The sequence below is a fragment of the Mustela nivalis genome (assembly GCF_964662115.1).
Source record: "Mustela nivalis genome assembly, chromosome: 17".
Taxonomy (NCBI): domain Eukaryota; kingdom Metazoa; phylum Chordata; class Mammalia; order Carnivora; family Mustelidae; genus Mustela; species Mustela nivalis.
This window is the reverse complement of record NC_139036.1, coordinates 11739802-11761942: the sequence shown is the minus strand read 5'-3', so window position 1 is coordinate 11761942 and position 22141 is coordinate 11739802. Positions and strand designations below refer to the sequence as shown.

The 22141-nt window shown below is 51.4% G+C and overlaps 1 protein-coding gene across 1 annotated transcript; it reads right to left on the bottom strand.

Moving 5' to 3' along the window:
* Nucleotides 1–2935: 2935 nt before the first annotated feature.
* P2RX1 (purinergic receptor P2X 1) lies at nucleotides 2936–19843 on the bottom strand. Its single transcript, XM_082705824.1, has 12 exons — nucleotides 19423–19843; nucleotides 10017–10164; nucleotides 9646–9717; nucleotides 9140–9209; nucleotides 8793–8889; nucleotides 8379–8459; nucleotides 7951–8092; nucleotides 5725–5852; nucleotides 5228–5318; nucleotides 4734–4799; nucleotides 4290–4391; nucleotides 2936–4177 (listed from the first exon to the last, which is right to left on the bottom strand). Exons 1-12 carry the CDS (start codon nucleotides 19557–19559, stop codon nucleotides 4112–4114), a joined length of 1200 nt encoding a protein of 399 aa, XP_082561950.1. The 5' UTR covers nucleotides 19560–19843; the 3' UTR covers nucleotides 2936–4111.
* Between the last annotated feature and the right edge of the window lie 2298 nt (nucleotides 19844–22141).

Sequence of the window (22141 nt, the reverse complement as noted above, 5' to 3'; positions counted from 1 at the left end):
CACGGTGGCAGTTCCTGGGGACTGTGCCCATCCCCGTACCTCTTCTCTGGATCCCTCACCAACTCTGGGTTCAATTATGCTAAGCTCACTTGTGAACCCTTTGGCACCTCACCCCACCACTTGCCCAAAACAGAGTTCCATATCATTCCCCAAACCTGGCCTCTTGTGTCCCTCTCTGGGACCAGAAAACTAGTCTGAGGCCAGAAAATGAGGAGTCACTCTAGCCACAACCAGCCCTGCTCATGCTGGCTCTTAAATATCGCTGGAATCCATTCATTTCTCTCCAGCTCTCTCCTCTCTCTTAGCTCCGGCCACCATCATTGTGTACCTTGACTGATTGCCGCAGCCTCTTCACCGGCCTCCCATCCCCATCCAGTCTCACTCCTCCTACTGGCCTTTCTCCACTTGGCAGCCAGAGCAATGTTTTTGTTGTTGTTGTTTTTAAGCCAGAGCAATCTTTCAGAAACCCAAGTCTAACTAAGTCAGCTCCTGCTTAGGAATTTTCTGTGGCTCACCAGTACCCTGAGAATAGGTCCGAACAAGCCCTCCATGATCTCAGTCCTAACCACCTTACCTGTCTAACTCTTTTCAAGTTTTGATTCAATGTCCCTCTGCCAGGAGTCCTTCCCTATGATGTCCTCAGTGCCCAGCATGGGTTAATAGCTCCTCCTAGGGATTTCCATGTACTTAGCATCCGTTTACCTGTGTGTTCCCCCTCTGGACAGAGTCTGTGTCTAATGCACCCAACATGCAGTCTGACACAACATGAGCATGTAGGTGCTCAAAAGATGTTTGTCTAATGAATAATTAGATACGGCACTCGGGTTGGATATGTGGGATTAGAGTTCAGGAAAGAGGGCTGGGCCAGAAAGGCAGTTTTGGAAGTTGTCAGAAAAGACCCATAATTATAAGTGTAGCCATGGGAAAGGGTGAAATAACTCAGAGCAACTAAAGCGGAGGCCAAGGACAGAACACTTGCTTTTAAGGTGGAAAGATTTCTGTATCAAATAGGATCAATTTTGACTCAGGTAACAGAAATTCTACATAAGAGCTTCAGAGAATACAACCCAAGGTAAGTAGGTCAGCTCTGCTCCACAAGGACCTTCCAGAGGTGGCTCTTTCCACTTACTACACCAGCAACCTCTGGGTGTGACTCTTGTCTTCATGGTTCAAGGTGGTGGCTAGAGCTCCAACCATCACATATGCATTCCAGGCAGTGGATAAAGACAAGGATGAAGAAGAGGGCAAAGGATCCACAGCAGCTCTCCTTTAAGGAAAGTTCCCAAAAGGTGTCACATGATACTTCCACATATATCCCATTAGCTAAAACTTAGTCACATGGTCAGACCCAGCAGGGAGAAGAGGCTGGGAAATGCAGTTTCCATGCTAGGCGGCCCCATACCCCGTGAAGAACCAAGGGTTACATCACTACAGAGAGGATAGATACCCGGGGACAACCAGCTGACTCCACCATTGAAAGGGAGGCTGAATGAAGAGGCAGAGTGCTACTGGTATGCCAGGCACTTTACATATACGTATCTTATCTTCTCCCAACCTGAGTAGAGGCTGTTATTATCCCTGACTCCTCAAAAAGCTTGAAGAGTTAAGCAACTTGCCTACGGACATACAGTGACCCTTGGCAGAGCTGCAGTTGAAAACTCTTTTCCGTATATACTGGTCTGGCTGGAAAATCAGGAGAGGGTGGGTTCTAGGAGCTGTTGGAAGGAAATCTTTCAACAAAGGAGGGCTTGGTCAACAATGTCAGAGGCCGACAGGCCAAGCAGGATATGGGCTGAAGTGTCTGCTTGGATTTGGCAGCAAGGACACTGTTGGTAAACCTGACAAGGGCATTTAGGAGAACTGGCGGTGGGGGCTGGCAGCCAGCTGCAGAGGGTGGGATGCAGAGGGAAGTATAGAAGTGTAGGTCTTTCTGGAATGGGGACAGGAAGGTAGAGCAGGAAGAGCTGCAGAGGAACAAGGGCCAGGAGGAGGCAGAAGAGAGGAGCAAATGCAGAAGGCTAGGCAAAAGCTAGGAGGCTTCTGGGCCAGATAGAAGGGTTGGATACAAAGGAGGAATCCTTTGATCATTCAGGAAGGAAAGGGGCAGGAGGTGCAAAAGCAGGTAGGACTGGAGAACAAAGGGAGGGAAAAAGAAGGAGTTCCCTTCTTGTAAAATCTAAAGGGTGATTCTTAGCTGGGGAAGAGGGTAGAAAGTCAAGGGCCTGAAGGACAGGGAGAGGCCTGGCCTGTGCTGTCCAATATCATTTCTTACTGCCACTAGCCATGTGTGGTGATTTAAATTAATTAAAAGTAAATAAAATTAAAAATTCAGTTCCTTGGTTTCACTAGCCGCGTTTTCAACATTTAGTGGCCACCTGTGGCTAGTGACTACTATTTTGGAAAGCACAGATAGAGAATGTTTCCATCACTGCTGTTGGAGAGCACTGGTCTAAATGGAATTTGGTGATGGGGGGGGAGGGTTCCCAGAGACCCTGACTGGGCACAGGTCCAGACTGCAGGTCTTGCCCACTGCAGGGCCCCTGGAGAATCCTTCCACATTATCTCCATTCAAGACCTTCCTCCCCTCTCTGGGATTCCCTCAAGTCTCTCTCCCGGAGCAGCCAGCCCCGTTCTTATTCCTGCTTTCCTGAGGCCACTCCAGAGAATATCTGCTTGTCTGAGTGCCAAGCCTCTCAAAGCTGTGTTAGGGGTACATGGAGGACCAGAAGGAGCTCCAGTGTTTGGGTACAGTGGCCCATGGACAGAGGTGAGCTGACCTCCAACACTGACCCTGCTGGGCTCAGGGCCTAAGTGTCGACTCACCACACTGTCTAACAAGAGATCCAGAGGACCTCAAAGATCTCTCAGCTCAACCCTGCATTCCACAGATGGGGACGCCTAGTTTCAGACAGGGAAAAGTACAGAAGGCGTTAAGTCTGTCCTCATTCCTTTTATTGTACACCACCTCTCACTTTCCCCAGACCTTGTGTTCAGACAGAATTGGTCAGGCCTTGGGTGCTGAGGCTGGGCCATAAGCAGGGGGCGCACACCAGGGGGTGGCCAGGGCTCCACCCCAACCCGAGGTAGCTGAGTGAGGATTCATGGCTAGAAGGGACTGTCCCGGCTTGACACACTTAGGGAGAAGCCTAGCTCTGTGGAGGTGCTGTTGCGTGGACCATGTGTCTGTACTTGAGGGCATAGGTCTGTCCAGATGGCTGTGTTTGCAGGGCCCCAGCTGTTCAAAGCCAGAGTGTGGATGGGAGGGGGTTGTGCATGTAGATGAGAATGTACATAGGGTGTGTACATGAAACACCATGTGGCTTGGAAGTACACCACACACCTACTCAAAGCCTGCATCTGCCAGGTCAGGCAGGCCCAGGCAAAATCTGATACCCAATCGGGAGCAGTTCTTAAACTTTAGCCTTTACAATGGCCTGGGGAGTTTGCTATCCTTGCATCTCCGTGGCCAGCCCTAGAGATGCTGGTTGGGGAGATCTGAGGTCGGCCCAGGTGCCTGCAATGTTGACAAGCTCCCTAGGAAAATCTGGGGCCAGTAAGAAACAGGGCTCAAGCAGATCCATCCAATAGAACTTTCTGCAATATTCTATGTGGTCCAATATGGCAGCTATTAGGCACATGTATCTATTTAGCAGTTGTAATGTGGCTGGCTAGTTTTAGGAACTGAATTTTTTTATTTTATTCAGTTTAAATTAATATAAATTTAAATGGTCATCTCATCGTGACTAGTGTCTGCCATATGGGAAAGCATGAACCTAGAGACACGAGGCAGTGCAGTGCTTGAGGACCCAGAGCGAGAAGCACACAGCTCTGATAGAGGAGTGTGAGAGGAGGCCTGCCCAACCCCAGGCTCTCTAGACCAGGAGTGGCTGAGGCTGGAGCAAAGCTCCCTTGTGGCTTGTGGAGTTGGGGCCAGAGCCCAGACTCGAACAGGTCCCTCCCAGTGTCCCCACTGAGCTGACAAGACCCGAGTGCCTGCCTGGCTAAGAGGGCAGAGAGCTCCTGCAGAGACCATTCTGTCCTGGTTGGGACCCCACCAGGGCCCCTGCCTGAAGCCTCATGCTGTGTCCAGTCAGGAGTCAGGGGGTAAGGGTCAGGATGTCTTCATGTTCTCCTGCAGGCTCAGGGTGGAGCTGGTGGCTGCGGGGTCACGCTCGCCCTGTGTAAGCATTGGAGGGAACAAAAAGTCAGCCTCAGAGAAGCAGCTGGCCCCCCAACACGGACATGTGGACCTAAGGCCTCAGAAAGGCCCAATCAGGGAAATCTCTTACCGCCCCTGACCCCATGTCCTCTGCATACTTGAACTTCTTCTGCTTGTAGTAGTGCCTTTTGGGCAGGATGTGGAGCAGCAACAGGTCACAGAGAACCGTGGCCTGAGGGCAAGGAAGGGGCAGATAGAGCATGGGAATCTTGGGGGCAGGGACAGAACCCTCCATGTCCCACTTCAATCCTTTCTGGCTGGGGGGCCTGGCTCGACCCTGCTCTATCTAGACCTCATATTCTAGAAGGGGGGATGAGGCATTGCATGTCCCTTGGGAGATCAAGACCACCCCCTCCCACTTCGGTCCTGCCCCAGCTCTGGGCCTCAGTTTCTTCAGACATACTGTGGGTCTGGGGTGGTGGGCTGGGCTCAGTAAGGATGTGGTAGCTGCCACTGAGATGTGGAAGGGGAGGGACTGACCTTAGTACAATGACCCTGTGACCCTAGCACTTACCACCCCAAAGATGCCAATCCCAGAGCCAATGGTTGTCATTGTGGGGATGATGTCAAACTTTCCAGCCTGGTGGCAGGGTCCAGGGAAAGAAGGATTAACAGTCAGAAGGAGCCAGGTAGAAAAGGCCTTCCTCAGAAACCCCAAGGCCAGACTTGGGTCAAGGAGCTCCCCCTTTCTACCCTCTACCCCCACCATTAGCCAGCTCCACAGCCTGCTCCGCACAGCTCTGGCTCTATGTGGGGTCTCAGCTGCTGGTTAGAAGTCCTTGGTTTTGACCTTGGCTCTGCTTCCCTGGACAGAGGGAGGTAGTGGAGGAGGTGAGGTCACTGGCTGGAAAGACCTGCCCTCAGTGGTTATCATGCCCATTGGTTATCAGCAGTAAAACTGCTGAATGAAGCCCAGTCAACTTCCTGTTGTCTATAACCATGGAACCCAACAAGCACTCACGGGAACTAAAAACGTGTCTCTGGCTGTCCTTCACACTGGACGCTCACCTTGCCATTCACGAGAATGTCAAAGCGAATCCCAAACACCTTGAAGAGGTGGCGGTGGTTAGTCCCATTCTCCACAAAGTGCCTGGCAAACCTTGGGGGAAAGGGTGAGGTTGTAGAAGAAGGTGTGGAGAACAGTTTTGGGTCCAGTGTTCTTGGAGTCCAGCAGGAGCCCTCAGAGGTCCGTGAGGACAGTCCCATGCCCCCAACACCCCAGGCCTCATTCCAGGAATGCTGTATTCAATCCTCACCCTAACTCTTGATGTCAGTGATTTCCCCTGCCAGTCCTGGCCAGGTGGGCCTCAAAGGGTGGGGGCTCAGGGTGCCAAGGTCTTCTTCCCTGCAGGCTCCCTGCAGTGGGAGTTGCCCAGTTTCCTCTGCTTTCTTCCCGGGGACACTTACTGGGTCTCAAGGGGTTCTGGGAGTACAAGACCCACATAAAAACCCTCAACCTTCTGGGAGCCCAAGGAAGGGTGGACCGGTGGGGTCCTGGCAGGCACCTGAAATTGAAGCCTGGAGACAGGTTTTTGTCCTCATACAGTCCATGGAACTCGTAGATGGGTTTGCAGTGGTGCACATGCCAGTCCAGGTCACAGTTCCAGTCAATGGTGATGCCGACCACCCCGCCCTGCAAGGAAACCGGTGTTTAAAACCCAGGCTTCAGGATCAAGAAACTCCTGTCTTATGCTGGTGCCAGCAATCTCTTGAAGTGGGGAGCATTTTTTTGTTTGAGAAGAGACACTGAGAGGTCCTGTTGCCCTTTCTAGCCCCACCTCCCACCCATCACACTCTGACTTTCTGGTGGTATCTAGAATATACCAGGTTCTTTCTACTTCAGGGCCTTTGCATATACAGCTCCACGAGGCTGACCCTTTCTTATCCTTTGGTCACTTTCCCCAAGAGGCCTTCCCTAATGACTGCCTCTAGTCTAAAAACATGTGCCTGGGGGCGCCTGGGTGGCTCAGTGGGTTAAGCCGCTGCCTTCGGCACAGGTCATGATCTCAGGGTCCTGGGATCGAGTCCCGCATCGGGCTCTCTGCTCAGCAGGGAGCCTGCTTCCTCCGCTCTCTCTCTCTGCCTGCCTCTTTGCCTACTTGTGATGTCTCTCTGTCAAATAAATAAATAAATCTTTAAAAACGTGTGCCTGTTAGACCCTCTGTTTCTCCTGGAACATTTGTCACTTTGAAATCATATATTCATTTTGTGTGATTCTTAACCCATCTCTTCTAAGACTATAAACTCTGTGAGAGTGGGGCTGTCTGTCTCATTTGTTGCTAACTCCTGAAAGTTACAGTGTGGAAGGCAAGTAAATAATGTTGAATTAAAGAGTGAGTCTGTAAAGACCTGGGTTAGGAAGAGAAAACTTGAGAAAGTGAAGCTTCTCTGAGCAAGGTGAGGATCGGGGACAGGTGGGGGTAGGCTGAGCAACCGGAGAGCTGGGAAGTGGTCAGAGCAGGAGAGGAGCTGGGCAACTAGGCAGGAGGTAGATATACAAGGATCTGTGGATGATAGTGAGAGGTGAGAAGTTCCTAGTACAGGTGGCAGGGAGATTTTAGGAACGGGAAAGTCTAACATTCAGCTTTCTGGTTGTGGAAGTGTTGCTCCAGTATAAACCGCCTCCAGGGTTTGGGAAACTGAGGCCAGAGGGCCAAACTTGTTTACATATTTTCTGTGGCTGCTTTTGCTCTCTAACAGCTGACTTGAATAAGGTTGGAACAGAGTCCATATGGCCTGCAAAACGGAAACCTCTGGCCCTTTAAAGAAAAACTTTGCTGATCCCTGTTTTAGATAAATGTGTTGTGAGCAAGTTTTGTGTGTATGTGTGATATCACAGAAAAGAAGCTGATTTCCACCCCTAAATAGGCAACGATAAGAAAAGGCTGATGATGATCACGTGAGAACACGTACCCAGAGTCACCACACGCTGGGCAGTACTGAAGCGCCATCCTATGCATGAACCCACTTGATCTTTGAGACAACCCCACAAGCCTGGTGCTATTATTATCCCCACTACGTAGGTGCAAAAGCTCAGACACACTCAAGGTAAGAGACTAACTAGTCTGAGACCACATTGTTCGTTAGGAGCAGAGCCAGGATCTGAACTCAGTCAGACAGGTCTGTGCTCCTTACAAGGTAGTGCTTCTCTTGGAACCCCAGGTGACTGTACAGATCCCAGATTCTGGAATTTTCTTTAAAAAAAAAATTTATTTATTTATTTGACAGAGAGAGAGAGAGAGAGATCACAAGTAGCCAGAGAGGCAGGCAGAGAGAGAGGAAGGGAAGCAGGCTCCCCTTGAGCAGAGAGCCCGATGTGGGACTCGATCCCAGGACCCTGAGATCATGACCTGAGCCGAAGGCAGCGGCTTAACCCACTGAGCCACCCAGATGCCCCAGATTCTGGAATTTTCAAGATTCCTGAGCAGGGCACAGGCCTTCTCAGGGCCATAGAGCATGGAATTCAAGCTGCCTTCATCCCATATTTAAAAAACAGTGTGACCTCAGCAAACATCCGGGTGAAAATGTCTGCCCATAACCATTCATTCTGGGCCCCTCCTCTGCTGAGGACTCAGGCCTGACCCTCAGGACTCCCCCCTATTAGGGACTAAATCCATATAGATACTCAGCCCATACCTGAGAGGCTTGAGATGGCATTACCTGGGATGGAAAAGCCTTCTTTGACCTGCTGATTCCAGGACCTAGCCCTCCTCATTAACCTGGCACCGTACCTTCTCAGCCAGGGTGCTAAAATTCTGTCCTGACTCCTGTACCACATAGCCGAGCTTGAACACGGGGCACAGTGGGTGCGAGATCTTGTGATAGAGGCAGGTCTTCATGTAGGCCGCATCCACCTCTTCCACCAGGTTGCGCCTACATAGGGGTGGAGAACATTGGTAGCGGCAGGATGCCAGCGGGGTGGCGGGGGGATGGGGACCGCCATGTCCCAAAGCTCTGGAGATTCCTCACAAGCTCCACAAACCCCCCTTCCACAGCCCTTGAGACTAAAGGTGGCCCACCCCAGGAGCCCGGCTCAGGCTTCTTCCCCCAAAGTGAAATCAGTCAAAGGGGAAGGTGACAGAGACAGTTGAGACTAGCTGGAGCCAGCCTTGGAGGGGGGAGGTGGGTGCCTGTGTTTCTGCCCCCTTTTCCCACAAACCTGTTGACCTTGAAGCGTGGAAAGCTGATGCTGTTCTTGATGAAGAGTGTGAAGTTCTCGGCCTCTTGGAGAAGGGCAGGGCTGGAGGACACCGTCCTCACTTACTCTCCTCTCCTCGGGAGTCCCCCATGTGCCCAACAGTGTTTGTCATGGGTATGGGGGTATGAGAACCCATGGGATCTCCCTGGTGCCCTGCAGTGGTGGCGGGGGTGGGGGGCCATGGATGTGCTGTAATGATGGACTCTCAGGTCCCTTGACCAGGGGCCAGAGGGATCATTGGCTTGGACCATACAGATGGGGTAAGTGTGGAGCTGGAAGAAGGGAGGACAGATCTTTTCCAGAACATGGATCCAGATGCCCCTTTGTCTGGGCCGGGGAACCTGCTCCCAGCTACCTGGATGGATAAGGCATTACCGTGGGACGTTGTCATCCACCTCCACAGGACACCAGCCAAAGATCTCACATGTCCGCACAGTGTCATTGAAAGCCACACACTTGCCTGTGCGTATGCCTGGAGCAAAGGAGGAACCCATGGGTGTCCACTCCAAGCTGGGGACGGAGAGGAGGCCCCTCATCCCTGAGAGCCCCCAGTGATGGGACAGCAAAAGCAGAAGCCTGAGGACAGAAATGTGGCTGGGTCTGGCACAGGGCAGGCCAAGGTTAGAACGGCAGGAAGGGAGAGAGCAGGAGGGACTTCCTGGTGGTGGAAGCCTGGAGCTGAACAGGGCTTGTGCAGGGGGACAGGAGGAGGCCAACCTTACCTTGGGCCTTCCTTTCTGCCTTCCCTGGAGTGCAGCCACTGTCTTCTGTGCATGTACCCCCTTCTGGGTGCTAGGGGAAGGGAGAGTGGCTGATCCCAGGCCTCTCAGTAGTGTCCTAAGGAGAGCCCCTCCCACCACCAGAGCCCTAGGGAAATCATGAGGCAGTGTTAGCTTTGGGGTGAACTTTGCTTTCAGCTTCCTTCCCCAGTACCCTCCCAGGACCCCTCTGGGCTCATGCCAAGCTATGCCAGTGTCACCTGGCAGGGACCAGAGACGTTAGGGCTTGTGGATTGGGTGGGCACCGTGGTTCAGCATCTTGCTTGACACACAGCTGGGAGGGAAGCATCACTATCAATAGCAGACTGTTACTTTGTGTGAATCGATGCCTAAAATTCCACCATAGCTTTGCCCTGAGAAAGCCTGTCTTCAGTGCCCAAGGCAATTTCCTCTTCCATGATATTTTCCCCTGTAAGGAGCAGGGAGAGGAGACGGATGGCGGTCCTCACCTCTGCACAGTAGCCTTGAGCCTGGTGGGGGGTCGCAATGAAATTGGTCATGATCACGAAGGAGCTGTCCCCCTGGAAATGAGGGGTAGGGGAGGGAAGCACAGAGCTCTGAGTTGGGAGAACAGCCTGAGAACACAAACACTGGCCCAACAAGCCCCTGGAATCCACCTGGTACCCAGCAGCCTCCGTACCCCGTGACATCAGAATGGGTTGCTACTACAATCTATTTTTGCCCCTCATTGACAGTCAGGGAAGCCGAGGCCCAGAGGGAGATGGGAGCTGCACTAATCCACTATGGAGATTGGACAGAGTCCAACCCCCACGCTGAGCCAGGCCCTGTGGGTGGAATGTATACCCCTGAGTAAGCTTACCTGGGCGGGGAAGACGTAGTCAGCTACATCCCAGACCTGGGGGCCCAGACCTGGAAGCTGCGTCACAGCCAGACCCTTGAGTTTCACAGACACGCTGCTGATGAGGCCACTTGAGGTCTGATAGCCCTTCTCGTAGACAAACACCCACCTGTGGGGTGTTTTGGGGGTTAAAGGAGTCAGAGCTGGGCCAGGCCACTCAAAGATGGCATGAGGTTATACGGGCTGCTGTCCTTTCTGGCACCAGCTAGACATTTCAAATATTTTCCCTTCCCCTCTCCAGATGAGTCTCTGAGCCATTCTCTGCTTCTAAAGCTACATCTGGGCTGGGGGCAGGAAAGCCTCACCTGCTTCCCCGGGCTGGCCTGTACCTAACGTTCCCCCCGTCTTTTTACTAGGAAAATACTCATTCCTGGAGAGGAGATCCACTGAAGGACTCTTTCAGATCCTTTTCCAAGAGCAGGATTTGCTGAGGCCTAGAGACCAAGCTTCTTGGACCATAATCCTCAAGCCCAGAGTGTTCCTTCCTTCTTGAGATTCTTCCACTGAGAACTAGCAGAGCATGATGGCTGAAAACCTGGCCTTTGTTGCCCGAGAGGATGGATTGGAATCCCAGCTACACTACTCATGGGCTGCATGATTCTGGATAAGCTATTCAATCCCTCTCTGCCTCAGTTTCCTCATCTGTAAAATGAGAATAACAATAATAGTACTATTTGTACTTGCTGTGACTTACTGCATGTAAATCACTTAGAACGGGGACTGGCATGCAGTAAGCACTCCATAGAGATTAGCTATGATTATCTCAGCCACGCTGGGAGCTCCTGGCAAGGGGGACAGGAAGGAAACAGAGGGGGTAAGTGGCTCTCTGCATTATGTGGCCCCAGTTGAGGCCCTTGTGGAGTGTCTCAGGATGGAGGCCTCCCAACTTTCTTTCTTTCTTTTTTCTTTTTAAAGATTTTATTTATTTACTTGACAGACAGAGATCACAAGTAGGCAGAAAGGCAAGCAGAGAGAGGGGGGGAAGCAGGCTCCCTGCTGAGCAGAGAGCCCGATGTGGGGCTCCATCCCAGGACCCTGGGGTCATGACCTGAGCCGAAGGCAGAGGCTTTAACCTACTGAGCCACCCTGGCGCCCCGCCTCCCAGCTTTCCTAGAAAATTCTGGCCTTCCCTTCCTAGCATGAAGAACCCCTATTCCTTTGGGTTCTCCATTTTCTGTCTGGGAGAGTCAATAAAATTAACCTCCCTCCTAGCTTTGGGTGTAGGGAGGGTGGGGCACATTACCAAGATTTGCCAACCATTGTTCTATTGCCCCTAGCAACAAGGATAGGTCCAAAGATGGACACACAACCTGGGGAGTTTCAGCAATGAGGCTAGGATTTTTCTGGGAATTATTGGGAAAGAATCCTTTCTGTTAGGTAACTAAGCAAAATAGCCATAAGACCAAAACTATGGCTCATCATCTTGCTATCTCACAGAGAGATAAGTCTAAGAATGAAGCCAACTTCGAGGAAAGTTAGGCCAGGAGATGGAAGAGGGCAGTCTCCTGACAATGGTTGAGGACCCGGATCTAGCCAAGCCTGACTCATGTTAAAAAAAAAAAAATCTACTTCTGGACTTTCCTGTTACACAAGCTAATAAATTCCCTTCTTTATTTAAGGCAGTTTGGGTTTGGTTTTTGTTGTTTACAACTGAGAGTCCTGGGTATTTCCTTCAGGAAAGACTGTATGATGTCCACGATAGCCAAACTATGGAAAGAGCCTAGATGTCCATCAACAGATGAATGGATAAAGGAGATGTGAGATCCACACACGCACACACACACACACACACACACACACACACAGGAATACTATGCAGCCATCAAAAACTCTGAAATCCTGGGGATGCCTGGGTGGCTCAGTTGGTTAAGCAGCTGCCTTCGGCTCAGGTCATGATCCCAGCGTCCTGGGATCGAGTCCCACATCGGGCTCCTTGCTCCGCAGGGAGCCTGCTTCTCCCTCTGCCTCTGCCTGCCATTCTGTCTGCCTGTGCTCGCTCGCTCTCCCTCTCTCTCTCTCTGACAAATAAATAAAATCTTTAAAAAAAAAAAAACAGCACCCTGAAATCCTGCCATTTGCAATGATGTGGATGGAACTAGAGGGTATTATGCTAGGGGAAATAAGTCAATCAGAGAAAGACAATTATCATATGATCTCTCTGATATATGAGGAATTTGAAAGGCAGGGCAGGGGGGTCGTGCAGAGTAGGGAGGGAAAAGATGAAGCAAGATGGGATGGGGAAGGGAGGCCAACCATAAGACACTCTTAATCTCAGGAAATCTCAGGGTAGCTAGGGCGGTAGGGGGAGGGATAGGGTGTCTGGGTTATGGACATTGGGGAGAGTATGTGCTATGGTGAGTGCTGTGAATTGTGTAAGCCTGATGATTCACAGACCTGTAGCCCTGAAGCAAATAATACATTAAATGTTAATTAAAAAAAAAAAAAAAGACTGAATGGAGATGCAGTGTGACTGTGTTTGAGTGTGTGTGACCATTTGTGGTACCCATCAGAGTGTGTAGCTCTGTATCTCTGGGGGAAATCTGTGGCTCTGACTGCCCAAGCAGAGTTCAAAGACCCTCTCCTGTGTCCCAGAGCTCAGATCTCATTGCAGTTCTCTGGACATATTAATCTCAGAGTCAGTGCTAGGTCTCTGAGGGTGGTCTCCCAGCCCCAGGCTCCAGGAAGTCAGCCCACCCAAATTTTCCTCTCCCCTCCCATGGTCTCCACTTTATCTTCTCCAGGCTTCTCCCCTAGCTTGGCGCAGGAGGGGCCCTTCCCAACCCTGAACATGGTCACTGCTGCCCCCTGCAGGTCCCAGATGGCACCAGGCAAGGCAGGACAAAGGCTTCCAGTCCTAAGTGATTCCAGCCTTATCATCAGGGAGACTGGGCGCATCACCTACCCCTACCCTCCTCAGCCTCTTTCCTCCAAGGAGGATCCTGACTCCATGCCCAAGCTTAGAGGAGCTGTTGGGGATTCTGGGGAGCTTCACCATGTTCTGAACCTCTCTATATAGTTGAGTAACCAAGAGTGTAACCAAGAGTGTGGCCCCTAACAGAAGCCATGATTCAGGTATCAGCACTGCCACTCACCACCTGTGTGACTTTAGCCTCACCAGGCTAAAGGCTAAACCTCTCTGAGTCCTGGCTTTCTCAGTAAAACAGATGTGGGCACTTACCTCAAAAATGCTGCTTTTCATTCAATAAATATGAGCAAGACCCTCCTATGTACTGAGCTATGGGCTGGGTTGCAGGAAGAAAGCAAGTCTAAATGACTGGGGGATTTCCCATGAGTTCTTCTTAAGGAAATTAGCATGCAGTAGGCACATAATAAATAATCCTCTTATTTTCACTGTCTTGAGTCTGCAATTCCCCTTAATATGTTCACCTGTCCCCCATTCCCCTGGCTTCTCAGCCCCAGATTTTTATCTCCACTTCTGCACTCTCCCTGGAGATCTCATTCCACACATTCATTTGGTGATTCAACAAGTATTTATTGATTGAGTCCTTATTATGTGCCAAACAGTGTTCTGGGCACTAAAAATACAGAAGTGAACAAAGCCAACCAAAATTCTGCACTCAACAGTCTTAAATACATTTCTGTATGACACAATGTTTTGTGATACCCATTCCTTCTCCCTCCCTGGTCCCTCACCGTAGACATCATCACCCTCACCGCAGGTACCTCAAACTCAGCTCAAACCCTTGCAAAACAACCTGGCAATTCCTCAAGAAGTTAAATATGGAATTACCACTTGACTCAGCAAAATACCCAACAGAACTGAAAATACTTTCTTATAAAAACTTGTACACAAGTGTTCACAGAAACATTATACATAAGAAGCAAAACTGGAAACAACCCAAATCACTATCAACCAATGAACAGATAAATCAAATGTGACATATCTATACAATGAAATAGTATTCAGCCATATAAAGGAAGGAACTCCTGACACATGTTATGACAAACATAGGACTTTACAAATATTATGCCAAGTGAAAGAAGCCAGACACGAAAGGCCACATATGATTTTATTTCTATGAGATATCCAGAGCAGGCAAAGCAGGCTGTAGAGAGAAAGAATGAGGAGTTATTGCTAAGGAGTACAGAGTCTCTTTCTGGAGTAGTGACGCGTTGTGGACTAGATAGTGGTGATGGTGACACAACTTTGTGATTATACAAACAAGCACTGAACTGAATATTCCTAAAGGGTGAATGTTACAGCATTTCACTAATAACAACCTGAGTGCCTCATGTCCCCTGCAGAACTTGCCCCTCTGGTGCCCTCGTCTTGGAGGATGGCACTATGCCTACCCCATCCTCCTCAAAGCCTCACACCCTAATTTCCTATTATCCCCACATTCTTTGTGGCCCTCTCTTGGCTTTCATCTAAGGACCAAAAGGGGTTTTTCTGTGAGAGGCTGAGACACAGAGGAGCTGGGGCAGATGCCAGGGCAACTGGTGTGGGGATGCGACGGTATGTTATGGCTGGTGGGGACACAAGGTGCAACCATGGGCAGGAGCTAACCAGACCAGGCAGATGCTACGGGGCACAGCAGCCTTGGGAAGAGGCAAGACCAGACTCCAGGCCCGGGAGGGATTGAGTTTAGAGCTGGGCCCCACACTGAGTGTTTGGAGATTAGTCTACATGTTGTCTACAGATAAATTAGGCTGACAATTCATGTTTAAACATTTTTTTAATGACTCACCAACCTCTAAATACCAAAAGGCTCCTTTTGCTCATAAATTCCAATTTCTCACTGCTCTTAAGAAGTCAAAAACTCTGGCTGTGCTGGGCCGTGAACTGCTGCAGCAATATTGGGCAGAAACTAAGCAGTGGGCACCCCCTCCACACACACACACACACCTCCCTGGTGTGGGGCTCACCAGGATGACTACTTCTGTTTTCCATGCTCACTGCTTCTGCCTTGGCGTGGCGTCCTCCTGCCCTCCTGCTCCCTCCCCATCCCCTGCTTGCCCTGGGCCTTCCCCTGCTAGACATCCTTCTATGGCTCCCCAAAATCTGTAGGAGAAAGCTCATGTTTTTCAGCCTGGCATTCAGAGGCCTGAATCAGTGGCTGTACTCACTCTTCCACCTCCTTTCCCTTGGGTCCTTTCATGCTCCACAGCCTAACCTTAGTGAATCTTTTTTTTTTTTTTTTTAAGATTTTATTTATTTATTTGACAGAGAGAAATCACAAGTAGATGGAGAGGCAGGCAGAGAGAGAGAGGAAAGCAGGCTCCCTGCTGAGCAGAGAGCCCGATGCGGGACTCGATCCCAGGACCCTGAGATCATGACCTGAGCCGAAGGCAGCGGCTTAACCCACTGAGCCACCCAGGCGCCCCCTTAGTGAATCTTTTACTGCTCTTTTCCTGCCCCAGAGCCTTTGATCGCTCTCGGATTTCCAGCAGGAGTACCTGGACCACGTAGACACACGACGAGACTCTACCTACCAACAAGGGTTTTTCATTTCCTTGGCCATAACAATCGGTTTTGTAGTAGGCATTTGGTCTGATCCCTGCCAGTAAGAATTAGATCTGGGAGTTTTGCTGGAAGTCTGGAAAAAGAGATAGTCTTATGCCCTAGAGATGGCTAAGCTGGTGAGATGTCAGGTTGCAGATGCTGGTGGTCATTTTGTCACTATGAGGACAGAGAGACTGCCTAAGAATGAAGCCCAGAAGATAGTAGAGCTGGGAAGAAGAGAAAATCCTGGCTAGCTTCTTTGGAGAACCCAAATGGGACCCACCTGAATTCCCCATCTCCCTGCAGAACTTGCTCTTCCTGTGCCCTCAGCATGGAGGAGCTGGCCAGGCCTGAAGCCTTTACTGATTTTTTTTTTTTTTTTTCAGTTGCATAAACCACTCGATAGCCCCACTCTTCTCTAGGAACCAAAGGAATACTGGATAACTCACCCTCCACGCCTCACTTGTCCTTTGGTCACCTTGTACCGCACCTCTGTTGCATGGATCCTGGCACAGCAATAGGCACAGAGAAGATGCTGTAGAAATGTCCCTGGATGTCTTTTTCTTTTTTTCTTTTTTTTAAAGATTTTATTTATTTATTTGACAGAGAGAGATCACAAGTAGGCAGAGAGGCAGACAGAGAGTGAGAGAGGGAAGCAGGCTCCCCGCTGAGCAGAGAGCCCGATGCGGGACTCGATCCCAGGACCCTGAGATCATGACCTGAGCCGAAGGCAGCGGCTTAACCCACTGAGCCACCCAGGTGCCCTGGATGTCTTTTTCCGATCAATAATTTGTATCTATCCTTATTCCTGATTGGTATGCTGAGGGACCCATTTAAACATCTCAGAAGCATGCAAACTCGAGAGCTCTGTGTGGAGGTAGATGAGGGAGGAGGGGGTAGTGGCAAAGAGAAAGCCAAGAGCAGGCTTGCCTGGCTTATAGCCCCCAGGCTTTTTTGCTCAAGGCTGGTTCCACCACACTGTTTTCTCTTCCAGGAAGGTTTACAGGCTCCATTTACCACGTAGCATTCACAAATCCCATTGGGACCCCCTGTATACCACAGCCAGACCTCTGTCCTCCCCAAACCAGAGCTCTCCAGGCAGGGATATATCCCAGTACACTCCTTGTTTGGGCCTGTTAGGTCATGGATGACAGCCCATGTATACTGCCTCTATACTGAGTTACAGAGAGCTCATCACCTCCCAGGAGACGGTTCTGACTGCAAATTAACCAATCTGAGACAAAAAGAGTGTGATCTTAGCTCAGACCACCAGGGCCTCAAGGCCCACTTGCTCCCTCCATTTGCCATGGACTCCCCAGAAGAGTGTGACTGATAGAGAACACAGCTTCAGTTTGCCTTCTCAGTGTCTGCTTGGGTTCTCACCATCAACCTCTCTGCCTCTTAGTAATTGGCCATCTCTCAGTCTCAGGACCTCTCTCTTCACCTGAGTGGTTGTATGTCAGTGTCTGTCCCTCTGTCTGGTTCTGTCTTTGTGTCTGCCCACCCTCCATCTTGTTGGTGCCTCTGTCTCTGGAATGCGGGAGTCTGGCTCTCCTCCCATTCTCGCCTTTGTACCCTGCAGCACCCACAGGACCAGACATTCAGACGGACAGGGGCCTTGGGAAGAGGGCTAATTAAGGAAAGGCATCCCTCCTCAGAAACAAGCCTGTGTACAGCATCTTTAGAGGGTTCCCCCCAAACCCTGGTCCATGGAACAGTTGGAAAACTAAAACTCAGGAGAGTGAGACCAAGTCCAGGCCGGTTTCTGTCTGCAACTGAGCAGTCAGCAAAGCAGCGGGCAGAGGCCAGACAAGGATGCTAGAGACAGCAAGAGTTATAGTCAGAACAGAAAGTCTGGGCTTGAGGGTGGGGTTGTGAGGGGGTGGGTGTTGTGGGGGACCCTGCCTTCCGCTCTCCACTGTATGACTTGGGCATGTCAATGCCCCACTCCCAGGATGTTTCCCTTCCAGGCTATGAAGGCCAAATTTGGAGCCATGCAGCTGGATTCAAATCTGGTTCAGCCTCTTTCTGGTTGTGAGATCCAGACTAAATCACCCAGTGTCTCTGAGCCTCACCAACCCTGAGGAGGCCACATCCATGTGGAAACCGAGTAGACTATCCTTGGAGGGAGGAAGGCAAGGAGGGAGGAAGGCAGGTCTCTGTTACTGGAGGTATGTGTTCAGGACCGGATGTTGGCTTGCGGGATATGAGGAGTGGGGTGGGGGGGCTGTCACTTTCCCTCTCACAGTCTGTCACCAATGCACAAGAGGGCCCTGGCCCTGCTCCCACTGCTGACTTAAAGCAGAAATAAGGGGCAATAGGGCCACAGTGAGGACAATATTCTCCAGCCTCTTCTGGTGAAGCATGGGCTAGGCCTGGGCTGGCCTAGAAGGTCAGGAATGCAGCTAATGCTGAGCGTTTAGGCCCATCCTGTGCTTGGTATCAGAGCATCAGTGTCCCATTTTAACGTTCTCAGAGCCCTAGTGAGGTGGGAAAGGAGAAGGCAGTGCTGAGGACTGGGGGTCAAGAGGCCTCAGTTCTAGCTGGGACTTGCTATGTGACCACTACTCCTTTCTGGTCCTCAGTTTTCCTCACAAGCTCAAATGGCATTACAGATGTCAAATTGGTCTGTGAACGGGAGGGAAGCAGAGGCTGAAAAGTGGCACAGGGTTAGGTCCTGGTTTGGACTCCACCTGAGCAGCTCTGAGGCCTTGGGGGCCGGACAGGGTAGAGGGAGAGATGTTTTGGATATCACAGGCCCTGGAGGGACCAGAATGATATGGTCGCTGTCTGGCCTCCTAGTCAGCCCACGCTGGGCTCTAGTCCCACAGCAAAAATGGGGACATGGACAGGAGAGGGACAGGGCCCTCAGAATCCCACAGCACAGTGATTCTGCCGGGTGCCCCCAAACCCCCTCAGCAGGAGCTGAAACTCCTTCATTGGCCCTGGGAGCTCCAAGAACCCTCTGCTGTATCACCCTGAGTAGACATGATGCCCCCCCACCGCCGGGGCACCCACATCAGGCGCCCAATCACCTTAGCCACAAGACATACACATGTGGGTACTCAGACACAGGGAAACACCCAGCAGCCACCCCGTAGGCATGTGCCCAGACACAGAACACGTGCATCCACACAGAGCTCCAGGTATGACACACATCCTTATACACACCACCATGCACATGTGTGCTCACGGAAGCACACATATGTGTAAGCCATGGTCAGGCCTGTCCTGGCTCCCAGGTTGGCCAGACTGGAGTGGAGCACTACCTTACTTCTGCTTCTGCTCTCCTGGGACAGTGGGACAGGTCTCAAGATGCTTAGAGAGGAGCAGTCATCCCTGGGACCAGAACTGACCTCCAATCCCTGCCTGACAGGCCACCATTAAGGTACCAGATGTTCTGAATTTGGAAGTTTCTTTACTCTGGGGGTTTCAAGTATCTGAGGATGCCTCTAATTTAGGCAGGGCAGGTGGGAACAGGGCCTGTCCTATAAAATGGGGTTTGGCTTTGAAAATGGGGTGTGTCTCTGCCTGGCATGGCAAGGAGGGTCAGAAGTAGAAGGAGTCTGGTTGTGGTTTGCTAGGGCCCTGGCCTCCGGCACCACTCACCACTTGAGAGACCGTTAATAGTGAGTCAGTTCCTTAGGGCCCAACGGCTTTGCCTCTTGTTCACCATATGACCCAGGGCAGGACTTCCCCTCTCTGCCAAACTGTCCCCATCTTGACAGTGAGTTAGCAGGCTTTCATTCCTTCTGAGTAACCCTACAGTCTGTTAGGGAGGATGACAGCCAAGGAAGAGGAAGAGGCGCTCCTTGGGGTCATGGGAGCCTCCCAGAGCCTGGAGGAGAGGCCCAGGTTGGAAGCTGGTACAAGAAGGGTGGCAGGTAGGGGGCCCAGACTCACCCAATGACGTAGACCAGAACCACAAGCTGGATCAGGCGGAAGACGACGCCCACCTTCTTGTTGCGCACGAGCACCATTCGGGGAGTGTCATACTCAAAGAAAAAAGCAGCCAGTTCATCCTGGAGTCGCTGTGCCATGGTGGGCCAGGCTGGGGCCCGAGAACTGAGTCCTTTGCACAGCCTTTGCTCTTAAGGTGAGCCGGGTGTCAATGCCCACGTCTACAGTGGAAGCCCGGGGGGGCTTCCTGGCCCCTTAGGAAGGGTAGGGCAGGATAGGGCAGCTGGGGCCAGAGGTCAGGAGTCAGGGGTCAGTTGAAGGCACTTGGCTTGAAAAATAGAATCCTTGGGTGATCAGAGCAGCTCTTGGCCCCTGGCAGGCAATGGACTGCGGGCCAGCAGCTTCTGTGGACAAATAAATTCCCAAAGATAGATGGGGGCGGGGCTGCTGGGGCCACCCAAGTCCAACCCCACAGCTCCTTCTGGCTCCGCCTGGGCCCTGCTGAGCCTCCGGAAAGAGGAGCTGTTGGCAGGAAACCACGGGCCACCCGTCACAAGGCAAAGATAAAGCTGTCAGACCCCCATGAACCTGGGGGAACAGAACAAGGCCAGGACTTGGGTGGAGTGGCCTCAGGCTGAAGCCTTCCCCAAACCAGGGACCCATTCCGAAATCCAAACATCCTCCCCGTTCTACCTGTGTCCCCAGGTGGGGAGCTCAGTCTCTGGGGGGTTTGTGGCCAGGAGAGCAGAAGAGGAAGCAGGGCCATTTCTGGAAGTATCAGCTGTCTGATACTTCCAGTGCCTGCAGCAAGACCCCCACCTCTGTCCTTATAGCCCAGCTTCCGTCCACCTGTCCCCCTGAGTCCAAGCCTGGCCTTTGCCCAGTCAACCTTAGCATTGGCTGGCATCTCTATAGCTCCTCTCTTCTCTCCCATCATTTGTTCTGTCCCAGCCACATCTCCACCTCCCAAAAAACAAGCAGAAGGAGGCAAGTGCCTAGAAGAATCAGGGGCCACTTATTGCCACTGGGCTCCTGAGACAAAAGCGGGAAAGCCTGACATTGACATCAGACAGCCTCAGTTAATATCCTTGGCTCTGCTGCTAGCTGCCTTCGAGGTCTTGGGTAACTTGCCTCACCAGTCTGAGCTTGCATCCTCATCTATGAAATGGGGATGATAATGGGATTCCCCTCCTTGGTAGAGGCCCCAAGGGGATGGGTCCCAACAACACTGAGGACAAAATCCTGAGGCTATTATTGATCTTAAGGTATAGACCCTCTGCAGACCCTGTCTTCAACCACAGCCCAGGGCATGAATGCAAGGGCCCCAGGGGACTGGGGGCCGGACAGAGGTATTACATTTGCTTTTGGAGCCCTAGAGCTGGAGGTCTCCCCTGACCCAATGCCTTATTTTGCAGATGAAGCAATGAACTCAGAGAGGAGAAATGAATCGCCCAAGCTCACTCTAAGCAGTACTAGAGGCCTCAACTTGAAGCAGGAAGGCCTCCCTCGTTGGCCATCAACCCTGCCAGGTGTTCTTGGGGCTTCCTCTGGAGATGGGAGATGGAGGCTGGGTGTCCCCCGGGGGTGTGGGAAACTCCCCTGCGGTCCAAGGTGCCTCACTATGAAGGCTGATAGGAATCTTCTTCCTGGCAAGCCTTTAACTGGGAAATTGCTCTAGGCAAGGAGCCAGGCTTTGGGGCTGGAAATCCCAGCTGCCTGTCTGAGTAGAGCTGCTTTCCTGGTAGCAAGGGCCTCCACAGAGGGCAAGCCCATGGCCCCGTCAGCCCCCTAGACCAATCTCCCCACTCAAACAGATCAGCCTCATCAATCAGGCCCAACTGTCTGTGCAACATTACCTTCAAGAGGGGCAGGTCAGAACCATATCCTGGGCTTTCTAAAGAAAAAAATCCAGAGATGCTAGGAGCCAGGCCTGTGGGTGTCATGTCCTCTTGGCCTGGTCTTGATCCCAGAAAAAACGGCCTATTCCCTTTCCAGGTGATCCCATGGCTCTTGGGATAGCAGGTCCCAGGACGTGAATTGCTCGCAATCAAGCATGGGGGTGGGTGCTAACGCTGTACAGGAGCTGTCTCTGTGTCCCCCTCCACCCATGATTCCTGAACATTCAGGAGGGTAACAGGCACTAGATGAGGTGGGCAGAGGGGAGGAAGGAGAGGAAAGGAAGTCAGACAGTCATTCTCCAATCTGCACCTGCCCTTTTCACATCATCACCATGATCTCATCCACCTCCTCCATCACCCCCTCTCCCCACTTCCAAGGAGCCAGGCTTCTGACAGATGGACTGATGGAAAGATGGCTTCCTTTGCCTGGCTAAATTTAGCAACCACTGGACCACAGAGGGGCCTATGCCCATCCCAAAGGCCAGCCCAGGTCTTCAAGCAGTTCAGCACAAGGCTCCGATGGGTCTCCTTAGATACTCAGACACCCTTGCTTGGAAACACACACCTGTGTGTGCTCCTGTGCTCCTGTTAGAGCCTCAGTTCTGACCCTGACAGTTAGCAAACAGACTATCATGGGGGACTATCTCATTTGGGATGGTCATATCCAAAGCATGCCCAAAATAAAAAGAAATAAGAGCAATTATATTCATCTTCCCAATTATAAATCTCTTTTTTTTGCTAATAACTTTGCCAGAGTACAACAGGCAGCTGCTAGGACCAATACCTCTTTCACTGATTCTAAAATACACCTTTCCATCCAGGCC